The sequence below is a fragment of the Pristiophorus japonicus genome, chromosome 9 (genome assembly GCF_044704955.1).
Source record: "Pristiophorus japonicus isolate sPriJap1 chromosome 9, sPriJap1.hap1, whole genome shotgun sequence".
In the NCBI taxonomy this organism is placed as follows: domain Eukaryota; kingdom Metazoa; phylum Chordata; class Chondrichthyes; family Pristiophoridae; genus Pristiophorus; species Pristiophorus japonicus.
Genome location: NC_091985.1, coordinates 147,544,758 through 147,561,942, shown reverse-complemented (window position 1 = coordinate 147,561,942; position 17,185 = coordinate 147,544,758). Strand labels below are relative to the sequence as shown.

Here is a 17,185-nt window from a genome sequence, read left to right as displayed (position 1 = left end):
AAATCCAATCTACATCTCCCTGTGCCTCCTGCCCTAAATGCAGTTGATAGTTTATAGCTCAGCGGTAGCACTCTCTCCTGTGCCCAATGCATATAATTTAGGCCAACGTTACAGTGCAGCACTGAATTGTAGGAGATGCCGTCTTTCAGATGAGAACCAAGGCCCTATTTGCTTGTTTGGATGGTTGTAAAAGATCCCACATGGCACCATTTGACAAGGACCAGGGGAGTTCTCCCGCTGTCTCTACCAACACAGATTAACTGGTCATTCATTTCATTGCTGTTTCAGGGACCTTGCTGTGTATAAATTGGCTATTCTATTTGACGAAAGCAGAACAAGGCCTACATAAATAATTACTCTTCAAAAGTAATTAATTAGCTGTGATGGACTTTAGAATGTCCCAAGGTGTTCTATCAATGCATGTTTGTTCATCCTTCACTCAGGTGCAGCCTCTTATAGCCTGCGATTCTCCACTCATCCACAGCCTGTTCTTCCCGACTTCTGCTCTTGCTCATTCGAGCTCTGGGCATCACCTGGTGTCTCCTTCTCCATTGGATACACCAGGGTGAATGTACCTGAGGGGTGACTGACCCGGAGGTGCGTGGGAAGTCTGGGCCATGTAGCCCTGATGCAGCTTCAAGTGGCATCAAGGAAGATGAGATACAATACTGTCACTGCAACAACCCTTCATATGTAGAGAATGAGCCACATGGTATTGTTGTTCTGTGTCTGTCTGCTTGATGCCAATGAGTAAGCATGAGCTGGTGCTCGGTCTCTGAATTCACCATCCCTTGCTATAGAATCATAGAAATTTACAGCATGGAAGGAGGCCATTTCGGCCCATTGTGTCTGCGCCAGCTGACCAAGAGCTATCCAGCCTAATCCCACTTTCCAGCTCTTGGTCTGTAGCCCTGTAGGTTACGGCACTTCAAGTGCAGATCCAAGTATTTTTTAAATGTGGTGAGGGTTTCTGCCTCTACCACCCTTTCAAGCAGTGAGTTCCAGACCCCCACTACCCTCTGGGTGAAGAAATTTCCTCTCGTATCTCCTCTAAACCTCCCCTCAATTACTCTAAATCTATGTCCTCTGGTTGTTGACCCCTCTGCAAAGGGAAACGGGTCCTTTCCTTTCCAGGCCCCCCATAATTTTATACACCTCAATCAGGTATCTCCTCAGCTTCCTCTGTTCCAAAGAAAACGGATCCAGCATCTCCAATCTTTCCTCATAGCCAAAATTCTCTGGTCCAGGCAACATTCTTGTAAATCTCCTCTGCACCCTTTCCAGTGCAATCACATCTTTCCTGTAATGTGACCAGAACTATGCACACTACTCCAGCTGCAGCCGAACCAATGTTCTATACAGTTCAAGCACAACCCCCTTGCTCTTGTATTCCATGCCTCGATTCATAAAGGCAAGTATTCCACATGCCACCTTAACCACCTTATCTACCTGGCCTGCTACCTTTAGAGATCTGTGGACCTACACTCCAAGGTCCCTTTGTTCCTTTACACTTTTCAGTGTCGTACCATTTACTGTGTATTCCCTTGCCTTGTTAGAGCTCCCCAAATGCATTACCTCACACTTATCCGGATTGAATTCCATTTTTCACTGTTCCGCCCACCTGACCAGTACATTGGTATCTTTCTGCAATCCGCAGCTTGCTTCTTCATCAACCGCACAATCTATTTTAGTGTAATCTGCATACTTCTTAATCATACATACCCCCAACATTCAAGTCCAAATCATTGATATATACCACAAAAAGCAAGGGACCCAGCACTGAGCCCTGTGGAACCCCACTAGATACAACCTTCAGCCATAAAAACACCCATCAACTGTTATCCTTTGCTTCCTGCCGCCGAGCCAATTTTGGATCCAATTTGCCACTTTGCCCTGTCTCCCATGGGCTTTTACTTTTGTGACCAGTCTGCCATGTGGAACCTTATCAAAAGCTTTGCTAAAATCCATATACATTACATCAGACACACTGCCCTCATCGACCCTCCTGATTACCTCCTTGAAAAATTCAAATCAAGTTAGTCAGACACGACCTGCCCTTAACAAATCCATGCTGACTGTCCTTGATTAATCCGTCTTTCCAAATGAAAATTTATCCTGTCCCTCAGGATTTTTTCCAAAATTTTTAGCACGACTGAAGTTAGGCTGACTGGCCTGTAATTACACAATCTATCCCTTTAATTACAGGCCAGCCTAACCTCAGTGGTCAACCTATCTAGGCCAATGTTCTGGAGGGTGGCCCTGTCGAACTCAACTAACCAAAGTCATTAATTATGGACCCCTCCCACCTATTATGTGCAGCTTTGTCCTGCGTACAAAGAAGTGAGAATTTAAATTTATCAGATCATCAAAAATTAATACTTGACTGCCATGGTGGGTGTGATTAGATGTACATGCAGCAACATTGAGATGGAATTATATTTTGGAATGAGTCATTACAAATCATTACAAATGGGTATGATTTGGTGGCCATTACAGAAACGTGGTTGCAGGGGGGCCAAGACTGGGAATTAAACATACAGGGGTATCTGACGATTCAGAAAGATAGATAAGAAGGGAAAGGAGGTGGGGTAGCTCTGTTAATAAAGGATGATATCAGGGCAGTTGTGAGGGACGATATTGGCTCTAATGAACAAAATGTTGAATCATTGTGGATGGAGATTAGAGATAGTAAGGGGAAAAAGTCACTGGTGGGCGTAGTTTATAGGCCCCCAAATAATAACTTCACGGTGGGGCGGGCAATAATCAAGGGAATAATGTAGGCATGTGAAAAAGCAACGGCAGTAATCATGGGGGATATTAACCTACATATCGACTGGTAAAATCAAATCGCACGGGGTAGCCTGGAGGAGGAATTCATAGAATGCATACGGGATTGTTTCTTAGAACAGTATGTTACAGAATCGACAAGGGAGCAAGCTATCTTAAATCTGGTCCTGTGTAATGAGACAGGAATAATAAACGATCTCCTAGTAAAAGATCCCCTCTGAATGAGTGATCACAGTATGGTTGAATTTGTAATACAGATTGAGGGTGAGGAAGTAGTGTCTCAAACGAGCGTAGTATGCTTAAACAAAGGGGACTACAGTGGGATGAGGGCAGAGTTGGCTAAAGTAGACTGGGAACACAGACTAAACGGTGGCACAATTGAGGAACAGTGGAGGACTTTTAAGGAGCTCTTTCATAGTACTCAACAAAAATATATTCCAGTGAAAAAGAAGGGCGGTAAGAGAAGGGATAACCAGCCGTGGATAACCAAGGAAATAAAGGAGAGTATCAAATTAAAAACCAATGCATATAAGGTGGCCAAGGTTAGTGGGAAAATAGAAGATTGGGAAAATTTTAAACGACAGCAAAGAATGACTAAGAAAGCAATAAAGAAAGGAAAGATAGATTACGAAGGTAAACTTGCGCAAAACATAAAAACAGATAGTAAAAGCTTTTACAGATATATAAAACGGAAAAGAGTGACTAAAGTAAATGTTGGTCCCTTAGAAGATGAGAAGGGGGATTTAATAATGGGAAATGTGGAAATGGCTGAGACCTTAAACAATTCTTTTGCTTCGGTCTTCACAGTGGAAGACACAAAAACCATGCCAAAAATTGCTGGTCACAGGAATGTGGGAAGGGAAGACCTTGAGACTATCACTAGTGGGGTAGGCTAATGGGACTCAAGGTAGACAAGTCCCCTGGTCCTGATGAAATGCATCCCAGGGTATTAAAAGAGATGGCGGAAGTTATAGCAGATGCATTCGTTATAATCTACCAAAATCCTCTGGACTCTGGGGAGGTACCAGCGGATTGGAAAGCAGCTAATGTAACGCCTCTGTTTAAAAAAGGGGGCAGGCAAAAGGCAGGTAACTATAGGCCGGTTAGTTTAACATCTGTAGTGGGGAAAATGCTTGAAACTATCATTAAGGAAGAAATAGCGGGACATCTAGATAGGAATAGTGCAATCAAGCAGACGCAGCATGGATTCGTGAAGGGGAAATCATGTTTAACTAATTTACTGGAATTCTTTGAGAATATAATGAGCATGGTGGATAGAGGTGTTCCGATGGATGTGGTGTATTTAGATTTTCAAAAGGCATTCGATAAGGTGCCACACAAAAGGTTACTGTAGAAGATAGAGGTACGTGGAGTCAGAGGAAATGTATTAGCATGGATAGAGAATTGGCTGGCTAACAGAAAGCAGAGAGTCGGGATAAATGGGTCCTTTTCGGGTTGGAAATCGGTGGTTAGCGGTGTGCCATAGGGATCGGTGCTGGGACCACAACTGTTTACAATATACATAGATGACCTGGAAGAGGGGACAGAGTGTAGTGTAACAAAATTTGCAGATGACAGAAAGATTAGTGGGAAAGTGGGTTGTGTAGAGGACACAGAGAGGCTGCAAAGAGATTTAGATAGGTTAAGCGAATGGGCTTAAGGTTTGGCAGATGGAATACAATGTCGGAAAGTGTGAGGTTATGCACCTTGGGGAAAAAAAACAGTAAAAGGGAATATTATTTGAATGGGGAGAAATTACAACATGCTGCGGTGCAGAGGGACCTGGGGGGTCCTTGTGCATGAATCTCAAAAAGTTAGTTTGCAGGTGCAACAGGTAATCAGAAAGGCGAATGGAATGTTGGCCTTCATTGCGAGAGGGATGGAGTACAAAAGCAGGGAGGTCCTTCTGCAACTGTATAGGGTATTGGTGAGGCCGCACCTGGAGTACTGCGTGCAGTTCTGGTCACCTCACTGAAGGAAGGATATACTAGCTTTGGAGGGGGTAGAGACGATTCACTAAGCTGATTCCGAAGATGAGGGGGTTACCTTATGATGATAGATTGAGTAGACTGGGTCTTTACTCGTTGGAATTCAGAAGGATGAGGCGTGATCTTATAGAAACATTTAAAATAATGAAAGGGATAGACAAAATAGAAGCAGAGAGGTTGTTTCCACTGGTCGGGGAGACTGGAACTAGGGTGCACAGCCTCAAAATACGGGGGAGCCAATTTAAAACCGAGTTGAGAAGGAATTTCTTCTCCCAGAGGGTTGTGAATCTGTGGAATTCTCTGCCCAAGAAAGCAGTTGAGGCTAGCTCATTGAATGTATTCAAGTCACAGATGGATAGATTTTTAACCAATAAGGGAATTAAGGGTTATGGGGAGCGGGCGGGTAAGTGGAGCTGAGTCCACAGCCAGATCAGCCATGATCTTGTTGAATGGCGGAGCAGGCTCGAGGGGCTAGATGGCCTACTCCTGTTCCTAATTCTTATGTTCTTATGTCCTTTTAAACGAGAGTTACGAGTTAGAGAGGTATAAGTAACTAATGTCAAGTGCGCCTTGCTGCAGAATACCTTTTTTTTCCTTTGCATTTATATAGTGCATTTTACAGCCTCAGGATATACCAAAGTACTTTACAGCCAATGAAATACTTTTGAACTGTAGTCACTGTTGTATTGTAGGAAATGTGACAGCCAATTGTGCACAGCAAGCTCCCACAAATAGTAATATGATGACTGGATAATCTGGCCAATATATTTGTTGATTGAGGCATAAATATATTGGCCAGGACACCAGGCATAACTCCACTGCTCTTTAAAATAGTGCCATGGAATCTTTTACATCCACCGGAGGGCAGACAGGGCCCTGGTTTAATGTCTCATCCAAAAGATGGCACCAACAACATTGCAGCACTCCTTCAGCACAGCACTGCAGTGTCAGCCTAGATTTTTGTGCTCAAGTGTTTGGAGTAGGACTATGCACAGTACCAAGGAACAGGAGTCGGCCATTCAATCTCTCGAGCCTGCTCTGCCATTTAATTAGATCATGAATGATCTTAAACCTCAACTGCATTTACCTGCCCCTTCTCCATATCCTTTGATAGCTTAACAAAAATATGTTGGTCAGTCTTGAAAATTTCAATTGATCCAGTATCTAATGCCCTTTGATCGTGCTTTCTCCTGAATGGCTTGGCTCCAATGTTAAAATGGTGCCACTTGTTCTGGGTTCCCCACCACCAGTAAGTATTCAATGGGTTGCCAAATAGTGCAAGACAGAGTAAACACTTTACACAATGCACACTTTGGGTGCTTAGTTCAAATAAGGTACTGGTGTGGTTAGTCCTATCTTGGCTGACTTGTTAAGGCCTGTAAACATTCTCCTTTGGCTCTGCACATTGACCTGGGTTACCAAGTACTCTCCAACATTTCTACAGAAGCACCAGGAATTATTTTGAGCATGTGATACTGCACCACCTCTCTCCAACAATTATTTTGACACTCATTTTTATAAGTTCAAAAAGGATTGCAGCTCCCTTTTAAGATTCTACACTTCCCTGTGATATTACAGTTCCCTTTAAGGGGAAGCCAGATTAACTACACGAGGGAGAAAATAGGATCTGTTAATAGGGTTAGGTAAAGAGTGGGAGGAGGCTTATGTGGAGCATAAACACCAACATAGACCAGTTGGGCTGAATGGCCTATTTCTGCACTGTAAAATTCTGTAATTTATAAATCTTATTTTAGGAGATGTCTGCAATGCTTGCACATGGGCTTGATGCTCCACTATATCCTTAGCCTGAATTTATATATCAAATTCTCTTTCGAAAGTTTACTATTGAATCTGCATCTACCACCCTTTCAGGCAGTGCATTCCAGATTACAACTCACTGCATAGAAAAATGTTTCATGTCACACCTGGTTCTATCAAATTTCCCCATGACCTCTGCTCTAAGGAGAACCCCAGCTTCTCTAGTCTCACCAAATAACTCAAGTCGCACATACCTGGTAATAATCTCTTCTACACCCTCGCCAAAGACTTGACATCCTTCCTAAAGTGTGGTGCCCAGAATTGAACACTATTCTCCAGTTAGGGCCTAACCAAGTGTTTTATAAGGGTTTAGTATAATTTCCTTGCTTTTGTACACTCTGCCTCCATTAATAAAGAAATACATATGGGATCCTTGGCTTCAACAGCCTTCTCAACTTGTCCTGCCACCTTCAAAGATTTGTGAATGTGGTCTCCCTTGTCCTGCACCCCTTTAAAATTGTGCTATTTAGTTTATATTGCTGCCTCTCATTCTTCCATTTTACACTTCTCTGCATTAAATTTGATCTGCCAAATTGATTATTTTTGTTTCTACATGGTTTCGCAATGCCTAGTATGTGAGGTGACTGGTTGCTGTCAGTCTGAGAAGCTTGAGATTGCAATGGTTGTTGATCTCCGTGAACAGAGGTTTGAGATGGTCCAGTTGCAGTCTATGCCACATGTGCAGCCATTGAACAAGAGTGGCAGAAGGGTGCATATGCCATCCTGAGAAACAGTGATCTCATTCATAGTCAGTTCATGCATACTCTTTTTCTTGGGCAACTGATCATGCCCACTCTATGTTTGACAGTAAAACCAATTATTAGTGAAGCCCTATCAATGGCTCTCGCCACACAAACTCCAACCCTGTTGGAGGATTCAGACCTGTAGGCAGCAGTCTGAGAATTCATGAGCCAGATGACTACAATTGCCTCTCTCGTTGCCATGTGCTCCATGGTGGACTGGTGTTTAATTCCACACATCAACACAACAGACGTAGGTTGTTTATACCTCCACATTAGCTGCTACGAGTTGAAAGTTGCTAGACACATTCTCCAATTATTCCAGTAATCTTTGATGCTCTGAAAACATTCTGTAGAATGTGGGGCCCTCCCTTTCAACTGAGGATGAACCTTAGCTGTCCCCTCTGGTCCCTCATTAGTCACTTCAGTCTCAAAATTCCTCAGGGTGAATATACCTGTAGTGCTGCTTTGCAGGGTTAGATTGAGGGATTATGCAAGCTTTCAGATGAGAAGTTCCTGTAGGCACTTGGCCTCCTATTCATCTACATGTAGCACATCTAGAGCAAGACAAAGGAACAAGTGTTACATTGACCAGTATTTTATCAGTGTTTAATAATCTGTGTAAGCCTCTACTCAACTCACCCTTTTGTGTGTGTGTGTGGAGTTTTAGATTCATCTGTCATGGGTACTCATTGGTTAAAGAACAAACTTCTAATCCAGTTCCATATTCTACCATGGATTTTTGCAGCTTCAGTTTTATTAAAAGTTTTGCATGTGGAGATGTCAAAAAACCTTTTATTAAAAATCATGACTTCCAGTATCTGCATTATTTCAAATGCTTTTAAAGTCAAGGATTGTAAAGCAGGACATTGTCCATCTCTCTTATTCAGCCATTACCAGACAAGTATACATTCAGCCTACCCCAGGGAATTGTCTTTATTATTTTACCTCTAATTATTGGGCTAAGGGATGTTTAATTGCCTTGTTCTGTTTCATCGATCCTTTAAGGATTTGTTGCTTCACCTTATGTGGCATGCCCTATAGGAATCTTTGTTTCACCATGCCTCTGGCATGCTCAATGATGGCGCTTGTGGATGCATGCATTTATATTAAAATAAAAACAGAAAATGCTGGAGACACTCAGCATGTCAGGTAATTAACATTTCAGGTCAATGAATGAGAAATGGAGGACTTTAGAAATGAACAGCTTTTAAGCAAGTGCAGAGTCAGGGAAAAGGGGGGCAGGGAAAAAAGAACATAAGAAATAGGAGTAGGCCATTTGGCCCCTCGAGCCTGCTCCGCCATCAATAAGATCACGGCTGATCTGATCTTGGCCTCAACTCCACTTTCCTGCCCGCTCCCTATAACCCTCGATTCCCCTATCGTTCAAAAATCTGTCTATCTCTATCTTAAATATATTCAATGACCCATCCTCAACAGCTCGCTGGGGTAGAGAATTCCAAAGATTCCCGACCCTCGGAGAAGAAATTCCTCATCTCCGTTTTAAATGGGCAACCCCTTATTCTGAAACTATGCCCTCTAGTTCTAGATTCCCCCAGGAGGGGAAACATCTACCCTGTCTAGCCCCTTCAGAATCTTATGTTTTAATAAGATCACCTCTCATTCTTCTAAACTCCAACGAGTATAGGCCCAATCTTCTCAACCTTTCTTTATAAGACAACTCCTTCATCTCAGGAATCAACCTCGTGAACCTTCTCTGAACTGCCTCCAAAAGTATATCCCTCCTCAAATAAGACCAAAACTGTATGCAGTACTCCAGGTATGGCCTCACCAATACCCAGTACAGTTGTAGCAAGACTTCCCTACATTTATACTCCATCCCCCTTGCAATAAGGTCCAACATTCCATTTGCCTTCCTAGTTACTTGCTGTGCCTGCATGCGGTGTCATATACAAGGACCCCCAGATCCCTCTGTACCACAGCATTTTGTAGTCTCTCTCCATTTAAATAATTATTTGCTTTTTTATTCTTCCTACCAAAGTGGATAACCTCACATTTTTCCATATTATATTCCATCTGCCAAATTTTTGCCCACTCACTTAACCTATCTATATCCCTTTGCAGAATCTTTGTGTCCTCTTTACAACTTGCAATCCACCTTTGTATCATCAGCAAATTTGGCTACATTACAGTTGATCCCTTCATCCAAGTCATTATAGATTGTAAATAGTTGCAGCCCCAGCAGTAATCCTTGTGTTTCCCTTCCCCCCCTCTAGTTAATTTGCCAAACTGAAAATGGTTAGTTAGCCAATCGTCTATCCATGCTATATTACCCCCCTGAGCCCTGTGAGCTCTTATCTTGTGCAGTAACCCTTTATGTAGCACCTTATCAAATACCTTCTGGAAATCCAAATACCATCTATTGGTGCCCCTTTATCCACCCTGCTCATTACATCTTCAAAGAGTTCTAGAAAATTTGCAAAACATGATTTCCCTTTCATAAAACTATGCTGATTCTGCTTGATTGTATTATGATTTTCTAAATGTCCTGCTACTACTTCCTTAATTTTCCCCAATGACAGATGTTAGGCTAACAAGAGGTCTCGATAGGGTGGTGTGCAGGAGTGATTAAATGACAAAAGGAATGCTTGTGCAAGGTCAGTAGGTGGTGAGAATATATATATATATATAAACAAAAGATGGGTCCAGAGGAGGTATAAATGGTTACAACAGAATAGCCGGGGGCGGGGGGCGGCAGAGGAGGAAAGCATGGAAAATCTGACAAAGTGGATGGCTGCACCAAAGCCACTGAGAGGAGAGGTGGTGTGGCCTGGTGCTTGGGGTGGTGTTCCCCCCCCCCCTCCCCTCCCCCCTCCCCTCCCCCCTCCAGTGGGTCTACCTGCCTTTCTTCCACCACATTCCCAGGCCACAGGATCCTTCTGCTCTTTGCCAGAATTAAGAGAAAGCCTGGGAATTGGTTGAAGGGTGGGAATCGAGTAGTCATTAGGAGTTCTGTTAGAGTGGGGAGCACAGGGTTCAGTACTGGGACCACTACAGTTCCTAATATACTTAAGTGACCTAGATGCAGAAACTCAATACAAAGTGCTAAAATTTGCATTTGAATCAGAAGAGGTCACTCAGGAATTACAGGAGGGAGCAAATTATTTAAATAGGCAGAACAATGGGAGATAAAGTTTAATGTAGACAAATGTAAGTGCTCCATAAGGGAAGAAAAAATAGACACGCATGTACTCCATGAATGGTGTTGAGATAGTTAAGGATGAAGGTGAAAGAGACCTAGAAGTTGCCTTGACACTCAACATGTCCAACCAATGCAGAGCAACAACTAAACATGTCCAACCAATGCAGAGCAACAACTAACAAAGCCAATAAGATGTTGAGCACAAGTCAGACGAAGTACTGATCAAATTTTACATTGCTCTAGTCAGGTTGCACCTTGAATTCTGAGTCCAGTTCGATGGGGCAGGGTAGCATCTCTCTGGATTGATGAATCAAGATGGGCCTCATCTATAATTATCTGGTGATCTTGTAATATCATTGCAGCCATTACTCACTTTGTGGGAGGTAAAAGTACCATAGATGGAAAAGCTATAATCTGTAATTAGTACAGCAGAACGATTTCAGTGAGACAGTACAACAATGTTTCCAGTTCCTACCAAGCTCGTTTTATTCAAGTCTTTGGTATTGGCAGCGTTATATTACACATTATACAGTTATTAACTAACAAAGGTTTTGATTTAACAGTAAAGTTGTGGCATGGAATCAAGACAAATACAGATGCAATGTGTATTCAGTTTGGGTATTTAGAACTAAACACAAATGTTAAATCATAGGAAAAAAAAAGTAAGGCTGAAGCTTAGCCCCATGACTTAGTCAACAAGGCATACACAACTCTTTAATTAATGTGTAGTCTATTACTGTATACAGCAGGGATAATGAATTTGTATGTATGCTTTGTCAAATAAGTCCCCCACTGCACAGGTGAACTGGCTGGCTTCTGAGCAGCAACTTAAAAAAAGGTTACATAAAAAAAGCAACACTGTATATAATGCATTTCAAATCTCGACAGTGCTGATAAGGAGCGCTACTGCAGGTGATGTCACAGAAAACAATGCTCTTAACCTCTGCAATTTGAAATTCAAGTAAAGTTCGGCTTCGTTATTATTAACTTATTTAAAATCACGATCAGAAAATCTTAAAAGAGCCATTTCGGGCCAAAAGAAAACGTTTATGCCCCCAATTAAACTGGCCAACCCTCAATTTGTTTTGGTCAAAGATACTACAGTGTATTACTTATTGTTAACTAGAATGAAGGAATGTACTTTCCTCATCTGGGATTCATTTTACAAGACCTGGGACTAATTTTACAAGACTGAACTACATTATATTTTCCCTTTTGAAACATGCTTCACAAAATACTGATTTTTTAAAAAATCTACACTTTATTTGAACCATAATTAATGCAAATAATAGGTTTGACACTGAACATCATGTTTATGCTTTATTAAGTATTTTAAGGCAGTTGAATTTTTTATTTCAAATATTAATCCTACCATAATAAGTCGATATAAAACTTGTAACAACAGAGCAATTTACACACGTTATTTTCTGGAATTTCATCATTGTATTTTAGGAATTTAAGTTTGCAAGTAATACCTTGGTATATCTCTGGGGGCTTACTGAGCAAAAAGTGGTTAAATAACTATATAGAGATACACAAAACTACAAATAATAAGCAATAAAACAAAATACCTTGGGGTTTCATGCATCTTGTAACACTGGCATTTATAAGTAACAGTTCCAAATGTACCAGTCTTGTGTACCCTTTCATAACCAATTGGTAAAATTGATCATTTTGTTGTAGGTATCATGCTTACTAATTCTATATACTTCAGAAAGTGGCTTTTAGTGCATGTCTACAATAAGGGCACTCTAACACTATTGGTACTAACTGAATGAAGTTAGTTTCTTGTGTACTATTCAGCAAAAATAAAAATAGGTTAATTGAAAAAGTCAATCATCAGGAGCACCTTTCTCAAAGTTTGCTCAACTTCAATGTGACGGCATCAACAAAAATGCTGTCAATTTTGTTCCAATCTCGTTCAATGTTTTGCACACGCTACTTTGTGGGGAAAAATAAATTTCTACACAGCTTATACAATACCGACAGGACAAGTGTTAGCATTTTTGGTACGTGTGCACACCTAGTCAGTAAATATATTGAACAATAAACCAGATTTGACAGATGCTTTTTGCAGTATAGACCCCCCTTTCCCCCTTCAGACAGCAATTAACATTTTTGCAGATTACGAGTTTTCGATACAATTAATCTGGAATATGATGATAAGATGGATTTTCTCTTTATGGATTGCTGTTCTTCAGCTTAGGTTTTTTGCTCAGTATTTATTAAGAACTCTAAAAATGTATAAAGACATACAACACAGAATAAATAATGCATCTACTACTTCTGTAAAACAAGTTAAAGTTACAAATACTACTACTGTATTTTGAAGTCAGCATGCATAGATGTTCTTTTAAGTCTTTTCCCCCCCCCGCACCCCCCCACCCCCCACCAAAAGCAGATTACACAGACATGTCAAAGAGCAAATTGTAAATAAGTGAGGTAAAAGTGATACTCAGATTTACACTGAACACATTTAAAAACAAGGTTATACATGTTGAACCTCCCTTATCCAGCACCCTTGGACCTGGCCTGTGCTGGATAAGTTTTTGCCGGACGAGGGGAGGTCACGTTAAATTGGATGGTACAGGTACTGAGCAAGGGGATATCAGGGCTGGCTGGCTTGGGGCTGGGAGTGCGGCAGAGAGATCGTGGGGTGGGGATGAATCGCGGTGTCAGGTCAGTGATTGCAGGAGTCGGCATCGAGAAAGGACTTCAATTTGTTCATGTTGGAGCGGCTGGGAATGGTGCCGGATGAAGGGTGGTACCAGATAAGGGAGTCCCGGATAAGGGAGGTTCAACTTGTACAAAGAAATAGGGAAGAATGTGGAGCACCAGAGCACAACTTTGTTCTATCACACTGGAAAACGGGTCTCGAATATCTAAGAAACAGAATTTCTATTTTCATATGTGAGCAATTTGTATTTAATACCATATCGAACAAGTTCTATCTAGGAAATACTTTTCATATATATGATTCATTAGAAGGGCATTCTAGTTGACACAGGAGTTGCTGCAATATCTTTGAAATAAAAACATTTTTGGTATTTCACCCTCCCAGGTTCATGCATTTTTCTTTGCCAATAACATTAACTAAATTATTCAACGTTTGAGAGCTAGTCATATGATAACTTAACCCCGGGTATGCCAACATTCTGGATTCATTATTGGTTCAGCAATGCCATTGCCTGTCTGCATATTGTTTATGATTCATCATTTGTGGCAATATACTACCAACAGGTGGGGTATACTTACTCAGTGATCAGCTGAAAAATAGTGAAGCAAAAGAACATTTATCAACAGCTCTTGTATCTCTTTTGAGAGAACAGAAGTTTTTACTTAATCAGAATGTCAACTGCTGCACCCCTTGAAACTATCAGTCACCAATGCTTTATTTAAACTGGGTACCTTTTAGTTTGAGTACATATCCAATGGGCTCAACAGGAGTTTGCTCACTTCTTTGAGACTGGAGTTGGTTCAGAGGCTGAGTGGAAATAGCTCAGTGAGGCATATACGTGATAACTTCTATGTCTTTGGGACACAGTGATTTAATTTCCTACTCAACCCACTCTATAAGGGAGGTACTCATCAGGCAACACCAGGACAAGTAAAGAAAGAACAATGCACATCAGTTTCCTTTAGTGACAGCGTGAACACTACTAACCTGGTCCCAAAGCAGCTCATGATTGACAGGGGCTGGTCTGAACTCAAGTGCAAACACTGACTGATACAATTATGCCACCTGAATTTTCATCTTAAAAGTAACAAGATCCTTGGATAATGAATAATGACACGCTTTTGCCAGAAAAGAAAGCCCAGAACTAATTTAGAAAATAAACTTTAACATCCTCATATCGAACGACTATTAATTTTGAATTGTACATTATAAGAAACATATTGAAAAATTGAGTAAATGAAGAGTTTTCATTCCACTAAAACAGCCTGACCATCCTCCACATTGTGCACCGTCTCTGACAGTGACTGGCTTGCATCTGTCACGTCACAAGCCTCTGAAGAACCCTCCCCTTGCACTGTCGGTTCGCCTTCCATCAAAACAAACGCATCAGAGTTCTGGTTTTGGCATGAATGCCGAACAGCTTCACTAGCAGTCGAGAAGCTTTTCTCACATAGATTGCACTTGTATGATTGGTTTGACTGGTTTGTTGCTAGGTACACTGGATCCATTAGAGACTGGCTAGTTTCTTCCGAGGAACCTTCAGTGAGCATCGCTTGCTTATTATCCACCATCATAAAGGTATCAGAGTTCTGGTTAAGACACACATGTCTGGCAGCCTGGTTGGCTCTACAGAATGTTTTATCACAGGTACTACACTTGTAAGGTTTGCCTGTATGAATATACATATGCTCTCGCCAGTGACTTTTCTGGATGAATTTACGTCCACAGATGGAGCATTCGTACTTTCGCCTTTTTACTTCCCTATCTTGATCCCCTAGCTCTAAGTTGTCAATGTCTGCAATGTCTGATGGGGGTGGTGTTTCTGCTTGCAGTTGGCCATCTGCCATTGGCGAATCATTCTTCTGTTGTAACTCACCATCACTAATTACTTCTGCTTCAGGTATTTCCTCAGGATCTTTTGCTGGTTTCCCAGGCTCTACCATTTGGCCCAGCATATTCATTCCTGCTTGGCTGGTAACTTGAAGTGACATTCCTGTATGGAGCTGCAGGTGCTCACGCAGGCTGCTTCGTAGAGTGAACCTTCTGCCACAAAGATGACAGACATAAAACTTTGGAAAACCACTATTCCTTTTCATAATACTGGGCTTAACATGAGCTATTGCATGTATTCCGGGCTGCCCATCTAACAGAGGGATATTCTCACATCGTTCTTCAGCTGTTGGGGGAGCAGCTGGAGAAATCAAGCCTTGTAGTGTGCCTAAAGGTGCCACAGATGACTGCCCAATATGCTGAGAAGGCTGGAGAATCTGTGCACCCTGAGGATGCTGCTGGCTACCTTCTGCACCTCGTTCTTGCTCCATCCGAGAAGAATGAGTACTAGACCTGGACTCTCGCCCAGACTTTTCTCCTGCTGCCGATAACCTACTCTGAGGTGCGGTTTGATTATCTGCAATCTGGATGCCATAGAGTGAAGACGTCCACGCGAAAACTTGATCGGGACGAGGAATGGCTCCATGGCTGGCTAAGCTGGCTTCTTGAACTAGTGGGTATGCATGCAGGAACTTAATTCCCTGCTCAAGGCGGACAGGATCAATAATCTGGGGAGCCATCTTCCCAGTGTACATTAAATGCAGGAGGTAGCTAAAGATATCTGGCTGAATATCCGTTGGTTTCAGTCGGACACAGTCACTGTGAAAAAATATTAAAATGTTTAAATATACTAAACAGTCCTATGGTTTTCTGCAGGTTTGCTTATGAAGTCAAATATGCATCAGATGTCAATATATAGCGAAACTCTATTATCCATCAAAATGAAGGAGATAATAGAAATTGGTGGATAATCAAGAGCTCTCAACTATTAGTCTTATACATATCCACCAATGTACAAGGCAATGGCTAGGCCTTAGCGACAGTACTGTGAGCAGCTTCAGACACCATTAAAAAGACACATTAAAACCATTGAGAATGAAACGTAGATTCACCAGGATAATAACAGAGATGAGCAACTTGAGCTATGTAGAGAGACTCAAGATAGTGAGGCTATTTGTACAAGATCAGAAAAAGTTAAGAGGAGATTTGATAAGAGGCTTTTAAAATTATGAAGGGGTTTAGTAGAGTGCATAGGGAAAGATGATTTCTTCTGATTGGGGAGCTACGACGAGGGGTCATCAATTTAAAATGATCACAAAGGGAGAGGACAGAGGGGTTCGGAGAAATTTCTTTGCCCTTTGCATTAAATGCTTTGCCACAGGGAGTGGCTGAGGCAAAGAGCAATACATCTTTTAAGAGAAAATTTGATAAATACTTGAAGTAGGGGAAGATAAAAAGCTACAGGGCGAGCATAACACAATGAAATTGGAGTTGGAAAGCTCTGGGAAAAATCTGATTTGCTAAATGGTCTCGAATGCTGTAAATGTCTATGATTCTAGATTCTCAGTTTTCAAACTTGCAGAGGCATAAAAAAGAACCAAAAAAATCAAGTGCAACAAAAGTCACTTTAAAGTTAAACAAAGTAAAGCACAGTTGAAGAGAGAGATTTTTATCACTTGGGGAAAACGTTTTGTGGGCAGAGCATACCCTTCATCCTGCAGTAACATGGCTGATAACTAGGTTCCATCAATGTCAAAATGTCTTAAAAGAACATTGTATCTGTGCATTTTTCATGTTTAGAATATTCCTATTCTGGGAAAACCCATTGGAGTATAGAAGATGGAAAAAGAAGAAATTAAAGTAAAATCACAACAGGCACAATATTTTTTTCTTAAGTTTAAAATCTTGAGTCAAAGCATTACCTGGTTTGATGGATAAAAAGCATTTTGAAGTAATTGGAGAAAGAGGCAAGGACTGCTTTATGTGCCTTGAAATAGACATCACCTATAGCCACTGTGCAATCACAGAGGAAGCCAAACTCTCGCTGGGCATTGAGTTGTTGTAGCAGAATTAGACCATGGTTAGCCAGTTCCATATTTAGACCCTAGGAGGTACAAGAAAAGAGGCTACATTAAACACAAGACACAGAACAACTGAACTGAGAACCAAAAACTGCAATAAC

At 41.4% G+C, this 17,185-nt stretch overlaps 1 protein-coding gene and 1 long non-coding RNA gene across 2 annotated transcripts in view; both read right to left on the bottom strand.

Moving 5' to 3' along the window:
• LOC139273267 (uncharacterized) overlaps positions 1-7,825 on the bottom strand; it is a 30,872-nt gene extending 23,047 nt beyond the window's left edge. The window contains exon 1 of the long non-coding RNA XR_011595048.1: positions 7,789-7,825. This is a non-coding gene — a long non-coding RNA (uncharacterized lncRNA). The remainder of the gene's footprint in view (positions 1-7,788) is intronic.
• A 5,082-nt stretch (positions 7,826-12,907) lies between these two features.
• Positions 12,908-17,185, bottom strand: part of LOC139273266 (zinc finger and BTB domain-containing protein 2-like) — a 56,672-nt gene continuing 52,394 nt past the window's right edge. The window contains exons 2-3 of the mRNA XM_070889935.1: positions 16,926-17,107; positions 12,908-15,822 (exon numbers count right to left, since the gene is read on the bottom strand). Coding sequence (XP_070746036.1) covers positions 14,421-15,822; positions 16,926-17,098 — 1,575 coding nt within the window. The 5' untranslated portion in view covers positions 17,099-17,107 and the 3' untranslated portion in view covers positions 12,908-14,420. The remainder of the gene's footprint in view (positions 15,823-16,925; positions 17,108-17,185) is intronic.